We start from the raw sequence: 21,082 nt of genomic DNA, 5'->3' as shown, positions 1-21,082 counted from the left end.
AGGAGCTTAGTTCGCGATGAAATGATCGGCAGCATGGAGGTCAATTCGCTCGCTGCTGCTGTCGCCCTTTCTAATGCCAGCGCTTTGAAGCGAGTCTCCGTGCTCATAGAGTGCGAGCTGTTTATGTTTTCCTGTGCGTGCTTGACGCTGTGCTTACTAATATCGTAAGTATTCGAATTCTTTCGAGTTCATAAAGCTGTTAAAAGTACCATTAACATGGCGATCTGGGCAATTTGGCGATTGAACATGTTCCTATTGGTGGGCAGCGCAACCTGGACGAAAGACGAGAAGTACTCGTATTGTGCTCGTATTGTGTTCTTCCTCTTGTCTTTTGTCCGGGTTGCGCTGCCCACCATAGGAACATGTTAAAACTACCATCCTTACTTCGTTTAGTTTTCTACTTAATTGCTAGGGCAATCGATGTTACGTCTTTCGGGCGAAACTGTGACTTTGTTTGCTACCTAATTGGTAATAACTTTTTTCTGGTACATCTTTGTTCTACAGTCTCAACGTGGAGAATACGTCAATAGCGACCAGAAATACCATTTGGAAGAAACAATGCCTCAAGCTGTAGGTGTATGTATTGCCGAATAAATTCTGTTCTGTGTATTTGTGATTATGTATTGTACAGCTGTTTTACAGAACATGCAATTATGCTATGTTCAGACTACGTTCGTAAGGCGCCGATTTTTCGTAACATACGTAAGCGGAAGCGCAACAAGCGTATGCGTCTAGTTCAGACTGCGAACGTAAAGGTACCAAGGCGCGCAATTCTCGCAAAAATCGTGGGTGAGAGTGTTGAAGGGTCAGCAACATTTACGACTGTTATGTTACGACCGTTGCGACACATCCAATGACCGATAAGCTTTCGGCTTTCAACAACCGGTGACGACACTTCCGTCCTCCCGTCTGCAGACAGCTCCGGGCGCGGGAAGTGCCATTCCGCCATTCCGTGCGCACGATTGGCTGTGTTCGTGAAAATTTTTGCAGTGCGCCTTGCGAGACTGTTTTCAGTTCATCTGGTTTATCCGCCGAGGAAATCGATGGCCGCAGATGCGTGCTCCGAACTTCGATGAGTGGTCTCATTAAGTTTTCAAGGAAGCGGAACTGCTGGGGCGACATGCGCATGATGTTATGAAACATCGCAGCGTCACCAACTCGGAGCTTGGCGAAAAGGTTGTGAAAATCGCCGTCCGCGGCCCTGTCGAGAAATACTTGCCGCACCCAAACCCTTCTGCGTCGCCTTCGTCGTCTTTGGGCGATTGAATACATGACTATAAGTTTGTTTTGAGCGTGAATTTCTTCGATCTCGGCCAGCGCTCGCATGTTGGCAGGAGCCATATTGGACCGCTGGTGACGTCCATTCTGCAGCTCCAAATTTGATTGGCCTGTTGTAAAAGCCGTAATTTATGCAGCAGTAAATGTGAACAAAGGTGCCGGCTTAACTGCCGTAACGTTTTTTACAGCCGTTACTTTCGATACGCCAAAAGAGCTGTTACGCGCGTTACGACCGTAGTGTGAACACAGCATAAGGCTCACTTTCACAACATTTACGCGTATTAGGTATAGCCAAAAAAACGTTAGGAAAAACACAATAACAAACTTCGGAATCTCACGAATCGCTACAAGCTAGAGGGAGCTGCTTTCCACATGTAGCGCTGATATCAAGTTGGTCATTTCATCGGCGCTAAAATTCCATGCTTCCAGCGACACTGCAAGTTCTTTGGTTCGCCACGTCAGGTGTTTGTAAAATATCCGCGTTGAAATCATACTAGTACGTGCTACATAAATAAATGCAACCAAAAACCATTACTTCTCTGAAAATTTTGTATAGTACTATGAACAAATTATTTGCAATGAAAATTCAGCAATTATTGGGAAACCAATCGATTCGCTTAGCATTACTTTTAGCCATACTTTTATAGAAACTGCACAATGACCATAAATTAAGTGAACTGCTATAACTCTTTCAAAGTGCCTTCTTCAGTCTTTCCCATGTCACTTTAACTAAGAATTGCTCTTTATATTTTTCTTACGTACCTTCCCTTCTTTTCATCAGCGTACACCTGGCAACGGCATTGAAAACTCACTTGATGAGCGCACTTGAGAGCAGGGATGTGCTGCTAAGTACAAACGCCTCGAACACAAAATTGTGCATCAATACCACAGTGCTCGCGTGTCAGTCCTCTATGGGGCGCAGCGCTTCATTATTGCTGTCATCAAGGGACGGCGCTCCTGATAAGACCTTCGGAAGATTGAAATATTGTCCACAGGTGGTTCCTTGGCTTGAGCATCAGAATGGGCCATCACTGTTGAGCCTCGGAAGCGCCGTTTCAATTTCTCGGCTAACATCTGCGGGAATTCCACCTGGCGTGCGTAACCTGTTAGGAAGATTGAAATGGCCAACTGCAACAAAAGAAAGCAAACGTTCATGTTCCTTGAAAACGTGGCCAAATATCTATGATTATTTGTAATGAAGCTGAATATTATTCAGCCCTACTGATACTGATACTGCTATTGCCATTTTTTCTTTTATATGGGTCACGTAGATATCAGATAAGAAAAGATACTTTAACAACGAGCACTTCCATCGACACAGAAGAAGTCTTAGATGACTCAGAGTAATAAAGAAATATCGTAAGCAGCAGGACTTAGCCTCTCAAAAGGCCACATGGAAGCGGTTCCAGAATACACACATTCACACGCACCAACATATATATATATATATATATATATATATATATATATATATATATATATATATATATATATATATATATATATATATATTGAGTATTATCAGCCATAGCACTCGTAGCACAGCCTTCTGGGACATTGTCTTTTTCGAAAGTAGTCTTATTCATCATCATCATCATCAGCCTGGTTATGCCCACTGCAGGGCAAAGGCCTCTCCCATATTTCTCCAACAACCCCGGTCATGTACTAATTGTGGCCATGCCGTCCCTGCAAACTTCTTAATCTCATCCGCCCACCTAACTTTCTGCCGTCCCCTGCTACGCTTCCCTTCCCTTGGAATCCAGTCCGTAACCCTTAATGACCATCGGTTATCTTCCCTCCTCATTACATGTCCTGCCCATGCCCATTTCTTTTTCTTGATTTCAACTAAGATGTCATTAACTCGCGTTTGTTCCCTCACCCAATCTGCTCTTTTCTTATCCCTTAACGTTACACCTATCATTCTTCTTTCCATAGCTCGTTGCGTCGTCCTCAATTTGAGTAGAACCCTTTTCGTAAGCCTCCAGGTTTCTGCCCCGTAGGTGAGTACTGGTAAGACACAGCTATTATACACTTTTCTCTAGAAAAAAGTCTTATTAGTGTTATTATAATTACACGAAGGTATTTCGCCCTCGTGAGCAGCAGTCCTTCAGATAGTTACTCGGGCCAGCTTCCCACGCTAGGAGTGCCGCGCTTGCACCTGGTAGAGCTTTTCCTAGACTCTAGAACTATACAATGTCCGCGAAGCATTGAGCGATCGGAACGCACGTTTCCTGCGCTTGGCCGGCAGAGAAGGGGGGCTTTGTTCCCGCCACTAAGCACTCCATGTCTCAGTAAGGTGCCTGGTGGTGGTCTCGTGCGGACGCTGTCCTCTCGGTGAGCGCATATTCCCCTCACCTTTTAGAAAGTTCAGTACTTACAAGCATTTGTCTCGCAAACCATACTTACTTCAAGGAAATTTTCCACGTGTCAATAATTTCTCTCGTCGTATTCGGGTGCTGATTGCCGTGTTATCGTTTGTTAACGAAACTTTCCCTCAAGTCTAAATATTTTAAGGCAGTTTGTCGTGTGCCTATCATGGCAACGCGCGCTTATATCACCTTCCGTTTCTCTACCACGACCGTTCGCGCGATGTACTACAAAACTCAAGGTTCCAAGCAGTTTTGGCTCCTAACCAAGTTTTGGCTCCTAACCAATATACATTTACATGCTGAGGTTTTTCTATTATATTCGTCGCGAGAATGCTGTAATTTCTCTTGCTGACGTCATATCCCCATCTGTGCGCCGCACTGAATGTAAGAAAACCAAAGCTATGCTCGAGAGCAGTTTCACCGATCCTGGAAGGTAGGCCATTGAAGGCGGTCTGTATAGTGCAAGGCACACGTGTTTTTGTTATCTCGAGGACACTGCACACGGTTCTAATTGTATATAACTACTAATAAGGGACACGTAATGCACTGGGACAAGCATACCATTTGTGGCTAAGCCTGATTTGATGTATTGACCTACTGCTTTGTGAAAGCTGGGAAACACGCGATTAGCCGGTAGGAAGAGAGGCGGTGTGAGATTGCTCTCTAAGGATTGCTATACTGCTTATTCGTGGGGTATGTGTGAAAAAAAAAGAATGCACCATTTTCGTTCTTTTGTGGAATTTTTTGCGTAAATTGCAGGAGGAGCAAGATGAAGATATGAGCAGCCTGTATAGAATATCATTTTATGAACTTATAGTACAGCTAAAGAATCAAAGAACACCGTAAGTAGCTTGATCTTAGTGGAATCATTTTATTGTAAACCCTAAAATAGCTATTTTTAATCTTAAAGATACCATTTTTGCTATAGATGCAATGCCTTCTCTAAGATAGCCATTGACAGGCCTTTCAGAATTGCTTTTTTTGTGAATATTGTTGCCTAACACTAGTTTTAGATTTCATGTTCATTCTCAATACGTAACTGGCTCACTATGTACAGAAATAAATTCAGCGTTCTTTCACCATTTATGAAACCGATCGCATCAACTGCCTTTTTCGCAATATACTCCGAAATGTATGAGCGATTGTGGTCAAGAATACTCCTAGGAACTATGTCAGTAACCTATCTTGGTGAATGTACCATAAAGTGATATAAATATGAGGGCCGTTAAGGAATGCCAGTTTTGTAATTGTTGCATTCGAATAAATATCCCAAATAACTGGAGAAAACATTTTCCGAGTTTGTTTGAACATACGGATTGTAAGGTTTGAATGGTGCAATAATTAATGAACATCAATCTTTCTACCAGCAATGCTACGGATACTTATTTTCTCGATCCTGGCCGTTCCACTACTTTGGTTTGTCGTCGAAGCTACAGGTAAAGTTGAAGTATTTTTTTTCTTTAGTAATGTTTCATTGTCAGAGCTTCTACGATCTTAAGCTCACGAAGAGCATTAGCATTATACTCAATATAATTGAGTATAATGCTAACCTCAGCGGAAACGGCCCTTCATTCGTCACTTATATTCATTGCCTTCAGTTGCATTAAATTTTAACCTCGTTAAAGAGCCATTCCTCATCGTTCAAAACCCATATTGTTCGGCTCATTTTGCCGTCACGTTCTCGATTTACTACGGCTAAACAGGTAGACATACTAGAAATGCCTCTTGAATGACAGCCATGCAGTGGTGCCCAAAAAGGTGATCACCACAGCGTGACTTATTTGCCTTTAGTTCGAAGACCATTTCACCAGCCTAAGCTGTCCAGACATTTTCTCTCGTTTATTTATTTATTTATGTCTCTCTAACCTTCTGCCATTATAGGTCATAGCATAGAGGGCTGGTTTTATTCAATCCAACCTATCTCCTTTTAACATTTTCACACACATACAAGAAATGTTTATCAGGTGGGCCTTTTGGAGTTTTATGCAATTTTAGAAACCTACCTTTTCGAAAACATCATTCTAGTTCGTGAGCTGAGTTTTTCAGAGAGACCTGCAATACTTTGACAAAAAATTGAAATACGCTATAATATAATCAAATTATTAACTTGTGAAATTATTTCCTTACGGCAGATATTGCACTTTACGACTTATAGCCGGTGAGTTTGTCAGGCGTATCGACTTCTAATAAATATAAGGAATAGCACTAGTTTAGAGATATGCGGCATCATGCTCAAGCGTTTTCGAAGCACTCAAGCTGAGATGAACAGTTGTTTTATCCAGCAGCCTTCAAGTGAAAATGCCCAATGAACCGTATTTGATGGGACTTCCTCTTTAGCCACCTAAATTATATGCTGACAGACGACGAACAAAAAAAGATCACAGCCCGAATAATCCTTCTATAATAAATGCAGTTTCCTCTGATGTGCGGCAATTATGCAGAGGAACTATTTGTCTCCCAGGAAGTGTAAAAAATTATTTGGCCGTCTTGCGATAACTTAGGTTTGATGCATGTGAAATAGTTGGGTGCTTACCAACTATTTCTTGTAGTAAAACATTATTGGCCGTCTGCATTTATTGTATACCAGTTTTAAACCTTTCCTTCTGTATAAGCTATGTATGCCTCTAAACGGCAGGAGATAAACTTGTCATTTATTTTAGTTCCAAGAACATGACTTCTCATGACAATTATTATTGCACTTACCTGCATCCACAGGGTATCTACAATGCACTGGGCTCAGATGTCCACCAGGGAGAAGGAAAAACTGCCTCTACATTGGCAAACAACCCTACAAAACCTGCAGTAAGCCTACTCTGCATTTCATAATACAAACTGAAAGCGATTCTTGCGTCATCGTAGATGACTTTTCAATAAATATGATGTATATAACGCGCTCTTACACCACATATATCATCTATCGTGGACAGCGTAGTTCTAGCTTTCATCGTCTACATTATTTGTGAGCTGACAAGTGCGAGTGAAATGAGCAAGACGTATTCTGTACATACTCTCCAAATTTTCAGGAAATGGTTCTGCAGTAGTAACAAGCCAGTTGCACTCTCTTAGACATCAATATAGTAGCATATGGAAGTAAATGCCGAACAAGTCTTTATTAACATTATTGGACTTGATCCGACCCTTATCAACCCTTATCGCTCCTTATCAAGTTATCTGAATTGTTCCTGCCAGTATAAGCCCTTACGGCTCTTGCACAGCTGATCCATGCGCATCAAAGTATTATCAACCGTGATGAGACCCATTAAGCCATCATCATTCCTTATGATCCTTATGAACTCGTTGACTGGTTATGTATCTGTGTTGCGCGACGCGCAGCGCTTGTGACCCAAAAGATCGGTTGCATTTACGTCGGTGAAGGAATGCCCTAACGGAAGGCGCATCCCGTGACCACGGGAACGCTTCGTGGATGTGGCGTGTTTGGCTCTAAATTTTTGCAAAACCGAAATTTCCTATTGCCTGCAATGGCCCAAGTCGTGTTTACATGTAGTCCTAGAGAAAGCTTTTATTGCACCATTAAAATATTTCAAGAAAGTCTCTATAGAAGCTGTTTTCCTTTGACGTCCGTTTGCACCGCCAGTAGAAAGCATTCATATGGTTGACATATATTCACCTTCTGTAGGAGTGGGTGTTAACCCTCTAGCTAAGATATTTGCCCTCTGAACTGGGATCGTAGGTTCGTAACTATGAAGCGACGACGTTTTTCTTTTGGAATTGATCCTATTTTTATAAAATATTTTTTTTTCTTAACCATTTCGTTTAGGCGACGGACACACAAGTTTCCTCGTTGGGTAGGCATAGAAACGCTTATGCATTTGAAACCAAAAAGGAACAGTACGTAGCACCCAAAAGAATTCAGAAAAGACATAATGTCATGGCATGCAGAGAAAATTAAACTCTTTAGTCAAGCTTAAAGAAGCGTTATTTTAGTGAAATGGGTCACGGAAATAGTGAATTCCTTCCGGCTTCAGTTAATACGCGGGTGACGTCAATTTTTTGTGGTTACTGTAATGGTTTTATCGAAAAGGTGTTGACACCTTTGGCACCTCTGGCAATGTAGCGGGAGAAGAACATCAGATGGCCTTACATTACCTTCATCACTATGCTGTTTTAGCCTTTAATTTGTGGGCCGCTATGTTTGTCTAACGTAAAATGGGTTACACTATAGCTTACTACGATTCATCATTAACGCTTCCCATACCAAGAATTTTTCCTGCTTTTTTCTTTACAAGTGGCTTTCATATGTTTCTGCGAGAGCTGCACATTCATGTTCATGTTCATGTACTGATACATCTGGTAGATGTAGGAAATAGCTGCTACATTTGTCATCTGAAAAGTAGGGAAAGCTTCTGCGTTAGGCACCCTATTACTGGCACGAACACATAAGAGTAACCCTTCTGCTATACAGACAGCATGAAGTCGGGTGAAGCCAAGTTTTAGGAACCGTGATGCTTGTTTATTGAAACTTGCCTCGAATAAACGTTGACCGCACTTATTAAGTGCATTATTCAAGCACATCTCTGGAATCTGCCTTATAACTAGCTCTGAATTCCCGACAGAATAGTAGCGCACCGGGCTTGTTGGCACGAACACATAGCGCCTATAACGGGACCCGTTAATTATGCTGTTTGCTAAATAATTGAATGCACAGAATGTAAGAAGTGCATTATCTACTCTAGGTGCATAGCACAAACAAGTGGAGGGATCAGTGAAGACAAATTTAACATCTAAGGAGCAATTTATTCGCTCCACTTGCACCTCAGCTGTGAATACGATTGGAAAAGGACACATTTGTATAATCTATACGATGTCATCGCACCCAGGTTGCACACACTGAAATGTACAATTCCTGGACAGAGTAAAATCTCACCATACCTAAAATGAACTATGCACTTACTATTCTCGTCAGGGCGCTGGGAGATACGTCAGTCAATCTTTGCTATGAAAAATGGCTTAAAATTGAATCCAGACAGCAGCTTGTACCGAAAACCTTTTGAATATAGGAATGTAGTTCCCTTGAGTAAACTTCGAAGTAAAAACAATAGAATTTCATAAAAATTGAACGGAGATGCCTACGCCACACGAGAAGTTGTCAGCCCGAATTTATTTAGAGATTCCTAATTACTGCATAACAATGTGTCATATGGCAGGAAATTATATAGACCTCCCACATCTAGAAAAAACTCTTTAAGCCTCCGTTAGCACGAGGGTTAGCATAAGGTAAAACGCGGATAGAACGTTTAAGAATAAACAAATCTAGAATTACGAAAAGCCTTTGCTTGGGACGCAGAAATGGTTATCTTCGAAATATTATTCCAGCGTCATCCTAATGATATTAGCCCTAAGAAAAGACAACTAACGCCATTCTTTCAATTTTTACAATACTTTTAGGTTACTTATCAAGACCCAACGTTCTGCACAGTTCCCAGTCTCACGCCTTAGTTTTAAGAGGAAGCTTTAGCTCGGGCCACACTCTGACGCGGCCTATTTAAATACATGTAAAACGTAAAAACGCTTTTAAGTTAACCCCTGGACCGATTTTAATGATGTTTATTGAAATTGAGCGAGAAAGTAAATTCTAGTCACTGTTGAAACCAAAATTTCGATTTAGGGTGTGAATGTTGTTTAAAGTTTCAAAATTTTGTAAGTCGGAAAAAAAGAGAAGCGCGAAGTTTACACATTATTAGCTTTGCATCGAAAACTGATATCGCGGTTCTGTAAACCACATTCATTACACCATTGAAAGTGGACAAATTTTTTATGTCAATTTATAAATTACATGATGTAAATAGATTGTGTACAAGGGTCCTGCAGAAGCTACATTTGCATTAAACTACCTGTTGTGAAAACCACGGCTGACAAATCAATTTTGTCCGCTCTGAATGTACTATTAGACGCGACCCACAGAATTGAGATGTAATTTTTCGTTGTTGAGTTATGTAGTTGTAAACTTGATAGTTTCGTTGTCGGGAACTTTGCAATTTTTTCCAAGTTTCAATCAAAAAATGACAACGTAATCCAAGAATTTAAAACACACTGTCACTCGATTTTCAGTTTTCCTTTTAAATGCAACAGGCCTCGTCAAATTTGGTGTAGTGGTGGGGAAAACAACGAATTCTCCTTTTACAGATATTTAGATAGGAGCCCCCAAGATAAAGCGTCCTCTTAAGCAAAGGAAAATGTTGTGTGGTAACTAAAAACTTTGCGACCCGTGAAGCGAACAATGGCGTTATTTTAGGAAAACGCGTGGAAACCAGCGATTATGCATGAACCTTCGATGAGTCAAGTACGAATGGCCGATGCGCCTGACCCGGAAAATCTGATTCTTGACGATCGATGTCCTCACTCGCTGGTAGCAGTGCACTTCACTGTTACTTGTTTTGCTCGGTGCTTGTTCGCCCTTTAAGCAGTTATAGTCGTTACTCACAGTTTTGGCCATGCGTCGATCATGAGCACCACTACAACGTGACGACACCTTGATTTATTTTATCATTTTCTTTTTTTTGCCGCAATAGCAAGAGTAAAAGAGGCCTGCGACAAAGCGTGGATTGGGGCTTGTAAGCCACCCAAAGAACTTATATGCACGGATACCCCCGAGGAGTGCATTTGCGAGTGCGGTGAGTGGAATTACATTTACTAAACACATCACAAGTCACTTGAATACTAGCATACCCTGATAAATTAACCTTCAAAGATATAAAATTACAGTAGCAATTTTTATTAATATGTTACATGAATGTTGATATTCAATGATGGCAGCTTTTGTCCCACTTGTGTGTCTGTTGTGCTGGAGAAGAACGAGTACCGTGCGCTGCTTGGTGACAGACGACGAAAACAATTTTTTCGAAGCCTTGTGCCTGTGTTGCCTTAGCTGTATTACCTCTCGCTGCAGTACTTTTCTCTCTGAGGGTTTCATCAAATAAACCAGAACGCATCTTGACACTTAGTGAACGTTCTCGGTCAGTTACAATTCTGTAACTCCGCTACCGGGCGCTCCTTACCGTTTCTGCCATGCTTCATAACGCTGGGCAGCCCGATACGCCCCAGGCATTGCCTGTCGACTGTTTCGGTGCTCTACGCCAATGAGCTCCTCGAGATTTCAGCGGCAGCGACGACCGTGATGTGGAGGATCGACTCTCGTCATACGGCCTCGTCATTGCGCTTACGAAATGGGAAGACACAGCTAAACTGACTCACGTCATTTCCGGTCTTTATGGAGTGGCTAACCTCTGGTTCCGAAATCATGAATCCAATCTTTGCAGCTGGACAGCATTGAATAATTGTTTTAGAGAAATCTTCGGCCACCCTGCACTGCGCAAGCTTCGCTCGAAATAACGCTTGCGTGGTAGCGCTGAGAAAATGCGTCAAAACTTTACCACCTACATAGAACACGTAGTTGACCTTTGCGGGTTCATTATTTCCGACTGCACCCGACACCTAAAAGATAATGTCATGAATTCCATAGATGATGACGCCTTGCTAATGTTTTTGGCGAAAACTCCTGAAACGTTTGACGACGTCATTACCTTGTGCCAGAGATACGACGAGCTCCGCAAACAACGACTTACTACGCCCTGAGTTGTCGCGCAGGACGACGCCGTTTTGACCACAACCGACAGTTCTAGTGCTACTCCTGCCCACTGCCTCTTCCTCAACCATATCAAACAATTCATTCGCGAGAAAGTCGCGCACTAACTGTCATTGCTGTCTGCTACTCAGTCGTCTCAGCCCTCTTGGTCACCGTAATTCCAACATGTCATACATCAACAAGACCACGACACACTACCTCTCGCATATCAGGCACCTCGAGCGCTGGTTCCGCGCACATACGCTGCCGTCATCGCCAGTCCATGACCTTCGCCTGAAGTTGCGCAATACACACCCACAAGCAGCTTCTACGCCTCACATTCTGCAGCTGCGAGCTGCTTGTCCAGAAGCGGCTTTTGCACGCCTCCGCAGCCCCTAGGCTCGGCTCAGCATTGTACACCCTTACCAAGGCCCCCTCTTCGCAATCGGCGGGATACTAAATACAACCGGCCGATCTGCTTCACGTGTGACTTTGCTGGCCATGTGGCACGGTTCTGCTGCCCGCGAGATTGGTATCCTCCCAATACTGAGAGACTGCAAGGGAACGCTCCTGACTCCAACCCACCCTATGCTTCACCAGTACCGCACTTTGCTCCCTCGTATCCTGTTCCTCAAAGCTGCAACACTCATCGGTCTCCACTTCCCCGTTGAGGTTCGCAGTCCCCCATCGTCTTCCGCCCTCCAGCTGCGGAGGAAAACTGAAAGGCACAGTTGCGGAGGCAAGAACTGCAATAACTTAGAAGTCCTCAAGCCCACGCTTATTCCCTGCTATTTTCCTACGCACAGCAAGCGCTCAGCAAATTGAGGCTTTAGAAACAAGCACCGTCCATGTCGTCATACAAGAGGGTTTATACCACATTGAGTGTGTTGTTCTGCCCCACTGCTCTTATAGATGAGGCTTCCTCTAGAATGGGACTTCCTCTCATCCCATCACGCAGTTATTAATTGTGCCCGTGCAGAATTTGCACTGATCCCACTTTGCGGCAGTCTTTCTGAAGATTTGCCTCTATCATTCGATCGAGTGTTCGTCGCGACCGACACTGACAACCCCCCTTTCTCTTCCGCCCTTGTGCCCATTTCCTGCGCGACCTTCTACGATTCCAACGTTCTCTTCACACCGTCTAAATTTGTTGCACGCAGTCATCCCTTCTTTCTTCCCTTTGCCCTTTTTCCCTTTCGCCAGGGCTCAAGCGCACTTTACGTTTGTAATCCGTTTTCATGTGAACCAACCTTACATCATGGCAAGTACATCGGTACTGCTGACGAATTCGACACTCTTCAGGTTGACGCCATGGCTCTTTCTGTCTTTCTGCCTGTATGTGACAGAACGTTTGCGCCGTCTATTGATCCCTGCCTCACACCGAGTCAGTGGGCGCAGATCGTCAACCTCCTTAACTAATTCCGAAGTTCTTTCGACCTCCAGCGGTAATTTTTAGGATGCACCTCCGAAGTCGTTCATCACATCGACACCCGCAGCCAAGCACCACCATGCCACCGTCCATACTATGTGTCCACAGGGAGTGCCATGTCCTCGATGAGAACGTTGGATACAGGCCCCAACGCGGCGTGATACAGCCACCAGAGTCCCTGGGCCTCTCAGGTAGAGCTCGTCAAAAAGAAAGATGGGACAATTCGTTTTTGTGCGGAAAATTGAAACTCAACAAGATAAGTCGGAAAGATGTCTATCCTCTTCCCCGTATCGACGACGCACTGGACGGCCTCCAAGACGCTGAATTGTTTTCATCCTCAGACTTACGATGCGGTTATTGTGAAGTCGAGTTGGCTAAGGCAAACCGTCAAAAAACGGCATTGGTTACGCCTCACGGCTTATGAATTTACCGTGATGCACTTTGGCCTGTGTAATCCGCTTCCACGTTAGAAACGAAAACGGCTAAGATCATCCGGGGTCTCAAATGGCAACGTGTCTTTGTTATCACGATGGCATTGTCATCTTTTCCCGGAGCTTTTCTTCTCACCTCCTCCGACTCAAACTCGTGCTCACTTGCCTCGAGGATTCTAGACTGCAGGTCAACTTAAAGAAGTGTCGCTTTGATTCCCGGCAGCTAGTCATCCTTGGCCCCGTTGTTTCAAAAGATGGTGTGCTCCCTGATCCAACCAAACTCCAAGCCGTCACCGAATTCCTGCGACCGAAGAGCACATAAGAACTGCGCAGCTTAATCGGATTATGGTCATACTTTCGTAGCGCAGCCTAATCGGATTATGGTCATACTTTCGTCGTTCAATAACCGTAGTCGTCAACACAGAACATCGAAGCAGCATTTCGGTCACACGAAACAATCCCCTCCAAGCCGAGGAAGCGGCCATAGCCCTCGCTCTCTTCCAAACAGAGGTTGAAGTCATAGTGACCGACTCCCAACAGGCGTGCCGCAACTTTGCTAGCGGCAGAATTCATGCCACTACACTCCGGATCATCAATCAAAAGCCGCCAACGGGATCAGTCATGATCATCTGGGCTCCAGCTCATCAAGGCATTCCTGGCAACGAGGTCGCCAACCACGTGGCTCGAGATCTGACCCACCGAGCCGACGCCGAGGAATCTGAACCCGAGCGCATACACCCTCTAGCCTCTTACCAAGACAACACACAACACTACAAGCTAACCCGCAGAACATATGCACCCCCACACAAGTCACTACCTAGAGAGCAGGAGCGATTCCTCCGAGCTCTACAGGTTAATACATTCCCCCACCCAACCAGAAATCACCTCATAGACCCTACAAAATTCTCTCCGCAATGCCGCTTCTGCGCAGAGCCCGGGTCCCTCAGGCACATAGTATGGGGTTGCAGAGCGGCACCATTAAATCATCCGAACCCTTACCCCACTAACGAGCTTTGGGAGAGAGCCTTGGCCAGCTCCGACCTCGAGGATCAGCAACGGCTGATTGCGAGGGCCCAGGACGCGGCCCGAGCTCAAGGCATTCTGGAATGAGGACGCCTCTCCCTAGCTGCATTTCCCTAATAAAAATGTTTATTCTCTCTCTCTCTCGTCGTTCAATACGCAACTTCACCACAATAATAGCGTCTTTGACGTAGCTTCTCGCGGGTACCCATGACGTCCTGGCATGGCCGCCAGTTTGCGATGCCGCATTCACGGCACTGTGTCGTTTTCTAACTTCACCCTCCCCCCACTCCGACATTTGCACACAAGCGCACCGGCATAAATACGCATGAATGCCAGTGGCGTCGGCAATGGCGCAGTTCTTGCACAAGGAAAGACTGGCTTCGATGAATACGTCGTTGTTTTCGCTAGCACTCAAGAAAGTAGAAGCAGACTATTCTGTTACAGAAAAAGAATCATTGGCTATCATTTTGGACATGACGAAATTTGTTCCTTACTTCTACGGCCACCCGTTCGAGGTCATAACTGACCACCATGCATTCTGGTGGCTGTCGTTCTCGAAAGATCCTTCAAGTCACCTCGTTTGGTGGGCACTCCGCCCCGCAGAGCACGATATTCGTGTGTTGTACCGTTCTAGCCATAAACATTCGGACACGGATGCCTTGTCTCGCTCCCCAGCTGGTTATCAGACAGCACGAATATCCAAGTCACCCCTCACTTTCGCAGTGACACGCTTTCGCAGCAGCAGAATGATCAATAAATTGTTGCTATGATGGCTTTTATGTCGCACGCATCAGCACCTTCTCCTGGCCGTCATTTGCGTTGCCAACCGCACCACTTCGCTGTTGGTGAAGGGCTCCTATACTGGCGTAAGTACCTCTTAGACGGCCGAAAATGGTTACTCGTGGTTCCTCGGCATTTACGTTCGGACAAATCAGCAGCATATCACGATGACCCGCGATGCGCACATGCACAAGTACTAAAAACATACACGTCTCGCCAACTCCTTTATTATTAGCGTGGGATGTACCGGTCCATCTTCCAATATGTCCCCTCCTGCCTAACTTGGCAAAGCCAAGAGGATAGCCCTCGTACCTCAGCTGCTCCACTATAACCCTTCTCTTGCCCAGGGTGCACTTTGACCGAGTCTGAGTTCATTTTTATGGGCCCCTTCCGATTACTTCAGACGACAACCGATGGTTGATTGTGCCGATAGACCAACTTACGCTTCACGCAGAAACTTCGCCTCTGCCCAACGCATCTGCGCGTATTGTTGCTGATTCCTAGAACGTAACAGCATACTTCGTCATAGAGCTCCCATGAATTGCTGCGCGACAGAGGCTCTGTTTTTCTCTCAGACGTTATAAAAGCCCCACTCAAGGAATGCCATGTAATTCACCGTTACACTATTGCATACCACCCGCAAACTAATGGGATGACTGAGCGCTTTAACCTCGCTCTTGGCTTCATGTTAGCTATGTGCGTCGCATCTGACCAGATCAATTGGGACTGTGCTCTGCTTTTCGTGACGTAAGCTTATAATGCCTCTACACAGACCACTACAGGATCTTCCCCATTCTTTATTCTTTACCGACGCGAGTCTTCCTGCCCAATGGACATCAACCTTCCGTATCGCCCTAACACAACGGAGTCTACTTCCCTGTCCGAAGTTGCTGTAGACGCGGAAGAGTGCCGAAAGCTCGCCAGCACATTTGCTTCGAAAGATCAGCAGTGACAGAAGCGCCTTCGGGATATTCTCGTCTCTCCTGCACCCTATGCCCCTGACTCACTAGCATGGCATTGGCTGCCCGCTACCAGCCATGCACTTTCACCCAAACTCGTTTTCAAGTGCCAGGGTACCTACCATGTCGCCAGTCAAACGTCTCCAGTTAAGTATTTTGTAGAACCCCTTGAGCAACCTTGGGATAAGCGCGGCCGATGGCACGAAATCGTGCACGTTCAGCACCTAAAGCCTTACTTTGATCCACCTGTGCTATGCTGCACGTAGGTCACCGGGACGGCTCCTCTTCTCCAGGGACATCATTCTACTAGAGAAGAACGAGCAGCAGACACTGCTCCAAAAAAGACGACGACAACGAGTCGTTGGAAGCCTTGTGCCTGTCTTGGCTCAGCTGTGTGACCTCTCGCTGTAGTGCTCTACTCTCTGAGGGTTTTATCAATTAAGCCAGGATGCCGCTTGACAGTGTTTACATTCCAGGCAACACATGGAAACATACGCCAAAATCTTGAGCAGGACATTTAGGCAAAAGAAATACTGAAACAGCCATCTATGTGGCGGACTAATAGGAAGACTGCGATTAGTCTATGCTTTTCATTGACACACAGAACGATGTTTGAACTTGCACTCAAATGCGGCTTGTTTTTGCGTTAGGACAGCCACATTATCATGCGCACCAATTTTCTTGTTTAAAGCACTAACACTGGTCTAGAATGCTAAAATTGCTTATACCTAAACGTTGGCTCCTGCAGACTATAACATAACATGAAACTGTTCGTACGAAACACTAAGTTGTACTATTAATTTGCAGAAGTTAGGATGGGATGCGTCGGTACGTTTCACGCAGCTAGCCGCGCCACTCGCTGGCCATGCAAGAACTGATTCGTTATAAAGAAGGGTTATTTCTTGTGCGACAGTTTAGGCGGCCTCGAATGAAAGCACAGTTACTCTGTGAAGAAAGTTAGTATTACAAAGCGAAAAGTTCGCACGAGTTATCCAAAAACGAGGCTAATCGATCAGTATCGCATGGAATGTAGCCAGATTGAACCGTGCCCTCATTTAGTTTAAATAAGCGAATATTCATCATAGTGGCATATCTTTAGATATGGCGCACATTGTTACGTTTTGGTGTATTCACTTAAGAGTGGAGGCTGGGGTCAATATATTACCGACGTGAAACAACGTTCCACCTAGTCAACGTGGATATTGAGATACTCAACATATTTGGAATTCCTACCAGTGCCATTCCTACGAAAGCCATCCACGCTGCTCCACGGATGGCTTTCGTGGTCTCAAGGGTTGTATGCCTTGACCTCTTTTGCGTCAAGGCAGTCCGAGGGTCACTCAGGCTTGTGTCCTGTAAGACCGGCATGGCTGTTTGTGTGTTGTGTGCTGTAACTCAGTTGTGCTGCACCACAACAGCCCCCTTGTCCGGGAAGGAGCGTTGGCCCGAACCAGCCCCCCGCCCAGTCAGCCCAGGTAGAGGGGGAGTGCCGGGGTCAATGTATCGGATGACGTTGGGTTGATGAGTACGTGTAAGCTCTGGGACGCGGCACCTCCGGGTGCCAAGTCCTCTTCTCATCTCACAACGGCACACTATGAAAACGATGTACTGTGATCCGTGCTACGGCCTGTTAAGGTATGCGTTTTTTCCCGCAAATAGGTTTGCCTCCCCCCTACCCTTGTGGACAAACCCCGTTTATAAATGCTCCAACGTACTGACCTCGTACTCATATCCAAGTTAGAAACTTCCGTCGTGAAAATTCGCCAATAGTTTGTATGACGGCGTGGCTCTTCCCAGCCTCCTTGTGACGTCCTGTAGCGTAGGCCAAGTGTCCGTTTTGAGACACACACACCGGGGGCCTGTTCTAGAGAGTGACCTTCAGTGTGACGCCAGACTCCGAGACCGCGACAAGCCCTAATCACAAAATATCACATCTTGTCCAATCTTTCAATCATTTATAAAGACGCTATATGTGAAGCAACCAAATTGTGCACAAACACACATTAAAGAGTGAACAGCGTTTAGAAGGACCCGCAGGCCCTTGTTTTCACTCATTGAACGACAGACTCATCGCAATAAGTCACAGTGTGCACAAAGGTGTCGCATGCGTGCGCATTTCATCGATATCCTTGGGTGTTGTGTGTGGCCACAAAATGCATGGAAGTGTGCGCACGTGCGTACGCAGCTCTAGGGAGGACAACGGGACGGTATCTCACCCTCTTCTAGCCCGAGTGCGATAGCCGCCGTTCTGGTCCCAAAAAAAGACGGCAGTCTGCGATTTCGCTTCAACTATCGCTAGATAAATACGGCCCCCATGCCCAATACCTATCCTTGCCATGATTGATGACATTATTTGCACCGTACAAAATTCAAGATACTTTCAATTTAATGGCGGGGTAATGGCAAATCAACGTGGTTTAGGGGAATAAGTGAAAGACCGGCTGTCGTACACCTTCTGGCTTGTGTGAGTTCAACCGAATGCCTTGCGAACTACGAACAGCCCCAGGTGAGTTCTAACGCGCCTTGAATACAGTAGTGGATCTCCTGACATATTGCGCCTGCGTTGTGTACCTCGACGACATCCCGCTTGTCGGTGCAACAGACGTAGATCATCTGAAGAACCTCGACAAAGCACTCGAGAAGTTGCAAGATGCCCTATTCCTATTGAACCGCCGAAAGTGACAGTTTGCATTCACGGCTACATCGTGCCTCGGTTACACCATACCTTAGGACGGTGTCCAGTCCTTTCCTGAAACAATTGCAACCGTAACAAGCTATCCGTGCCTACCTGTGCTAAACAGCTGAAGGTATACCTTGGAATTGCGTCTTATTTGCGCAAGTTTGTCCCCAGCTTTGCGTCTACTGCTGATCAACTCACAGGCCTACTTAAGAAAGGAGCTCAATTTCAATGAGGATCTTTGCAGGACGCCGTCTTCCCGACCGTAAAACACCTGATTATCACATTTGATGCACTAAACACACGCAAAACGAGTGCTTAGTATAAGACTGACTTGGCACAAATGTTATAAACTTGTGATAGACACCGTTGAATGCATATAATAAACAAAACAAGAAGCTGTATACTCTGCAGAAAAATCCCAGGGTCTTCCTGCGCACGTCTTCAATATTCAACTTAGTATAATATACGCCACCTGGCAGAGTCGGGAGCCTCCAGTCGGATATTTTACGGGCAAGAGCACAAAGCATAGTAAGTCCAGTCAAATGAGCACACATTGAAAGGTAAGGAGGAAACTCCATTCCTACAGCGAGGAGTCTAAATAGCATTCGTTGGGAAAAGGTAGCTCTCTCTTCGTACACAACTTGGACCGCAGAAATTATTAATGCATTACCGCAGGCGAAGTGTTTGATCTGTTTATATTAATATCATGGTGCACATTTTTTTTTCTGCAGTGTCCACACCAGCAAACCATTGATAGCTACCAGGCATGTCACATTGGAGCCTACACCGCGTGAATATATGTGAAGTTTGTGCCTTCTAAGGATTTTAGAAATAAAAATAGTTTTCTATTAATTCGTCAATGCTTCATGTGTTCAATACTTTCACTAAACATGCACTGATCATAGCACCGTAAGGTATATTTTTCGAAAATATACGTATAATAATTAAAACCAACAAGCGTTAGGAACAGTTTCCGCCTTGCCGGTGACATCGCAAGTCTTCTGCGACGTGAGGTGTCTCTAAAGTATCCGCGTTCAAATGCACGTGTTTTCTCAATGTCGTTCGGCTACCACTTCATAAGGCGAACAACAGGTTAAGACACGATTTTACAGGTGGAAACAGCTGCGAGATGTACCTTTATTGCAAACGGAATTGCACAGGCGCTTGAATCACTTTGGCGCCATCAGAGGCACTGCTGACATCGTTGTACTGTCACAGATGGCTTGCGCACGCTGTTCATTTTTGGCTGCCTCCTTAGCCATCCACCCGTTGTGTATGGATGAAAGTGTGGATGAAGCAAGAGTGGAAACACAGCAGTTTTGTTCACTTCGAGGAAATCCTACCGTCGCAGAGATGACAGAATCGCAGGCGTAATTGTCTCGGCCCTTCTGCTATTTACTTGTTGCTGAAGGTTATGAGAAGCGTAAAAGATGCACATCAAAAAACAACACGAAGCAAGCGAGCTGTAAGACAAGGACAAAGGGATGTCTTTAAATTTAAAATATACTTAAGATACAGCCAATTTCAAAAGTGTGTTTTGGATAAGTGAACATTTAGTTATTGCTCTTGTGCATCGTCATTGTTCGTTCTTTTACTGACACAACGTGCATTTTCGGCCTGCCAGCGTGCTTGAACCTTTAAAGCTGATTAGGCATGATGAAGGCGCTTGTTTTAGGGGACCGCTGTTAGGCGAACATTAGGATCCGAGTAAATATTACAACGCTAAAGGGAGCCCTACAAAAGCAGCCCCAAACAGTAATATTCATCGATGCATCTTGTACATATTAGATGAATCCTTCATATTTGCTAAACACTAGTGCACTAAGAATAAACTCGTAAATTCAGAAAACTAACTCCGGATAGCTTTGGTGATGGTATCTGCAGTTAATCGTACCATTCATATGTCATGGTCATCTGTGAGTTATCACTGCATAACTTATTTATTCTTTTGACATCACACTCCTTGCTAATTTACAATGTAGTTGGCGAACAACTAGACGCATCATTACCACGACTGCGTTTTTAAGTGCTCCTAAACAATACACAGTTACGCCCACATAGAATATCATGCAGTTCTAGCTATATGACTCAATATACATGAACATACAAATAATAGTTAACAATTGAGATCAGTTTCCTAAACCATAACTTACTGTCCTGTATGTTTAATATTGTATGTGCCTTCCGATGAGGTGAGCGAGGAGCTGTCAATTTTACGGCCATTTAACAGACAAGCCAAGTGCACGCGGCACAACACACTGCTCAACTGACTCTGTAGCTTAGTAAGCGTTAGAATTTTTCATTCAACTGCAAGAATGAGTGCACCCGCATTAGACTTTGTACTGCTTGGCTTTCTGTAGATGGTTGAGATACGCCGGTCTTAGTGGAATGGACCATAATCTCTTAAAGAAATGCGTCATGCAAAGGAGCCTCTATCACATACACAACGAGCCACCACTGTCCCTGCTACTCGCGTCTTCACACCATACCACTCATTTTTATCTGTTGTGTCACGTTCACTCCAGTCAGTGTCATCGTCTAGCACATATCT

General features: G+C 44.8%; 1 protein-coding gene across 1 annotated transcript; it reads left to right on the top strand.

Moving 5' to 3' along the window:
* Positions 1-95: 95 nt before the first annotated feature.
* On the top strand, positions 96-19,383 carry LOC135910132 (uncharacterized). Its single transcript, XM_070521257.1, has 7 exons — positions 96-164; positions 505-576; positions 4,407-4,489; positions 5,015-5,083; positions 6,363-6,449; positions 10,178-10,279; positions 19,263-19,383. Exons 2-6 carry the CDS (start codon positions 559-561, stop codon positions 10,221-10,223), a joined length of 303 nt encoding a protein of 100 aa, XP_070377358.1. The 5' UTR covers positions 96-164; positions 505-558; the 3' UTR covers positions 10,224-10,279; positions 19,263-19,383.
* Positions 19,384-21,082: the final 1,699 nt, after the last annotated feature.

Source organism: Dermacentor albipictus, chromosome 7 (genome assembly GCF_038994185.2).
Source record: "Dermacentor albipictus isolate Rhodes 1998 colony chromosome 7, USDA_Dalb.pri_finalv2, whole genome shotgun sequence".
Lineage (NCBI taxonomy): Eukaryota > Metazoa > Arthropoda > Arachnida > Ixodida > Ixodidae > Dermacentor > Dermacentor albipictus.
Note: the sequence above shows the minus strand (reverse complement) of the source record. Positions and strands in the feature narration are given on the sequence as shown.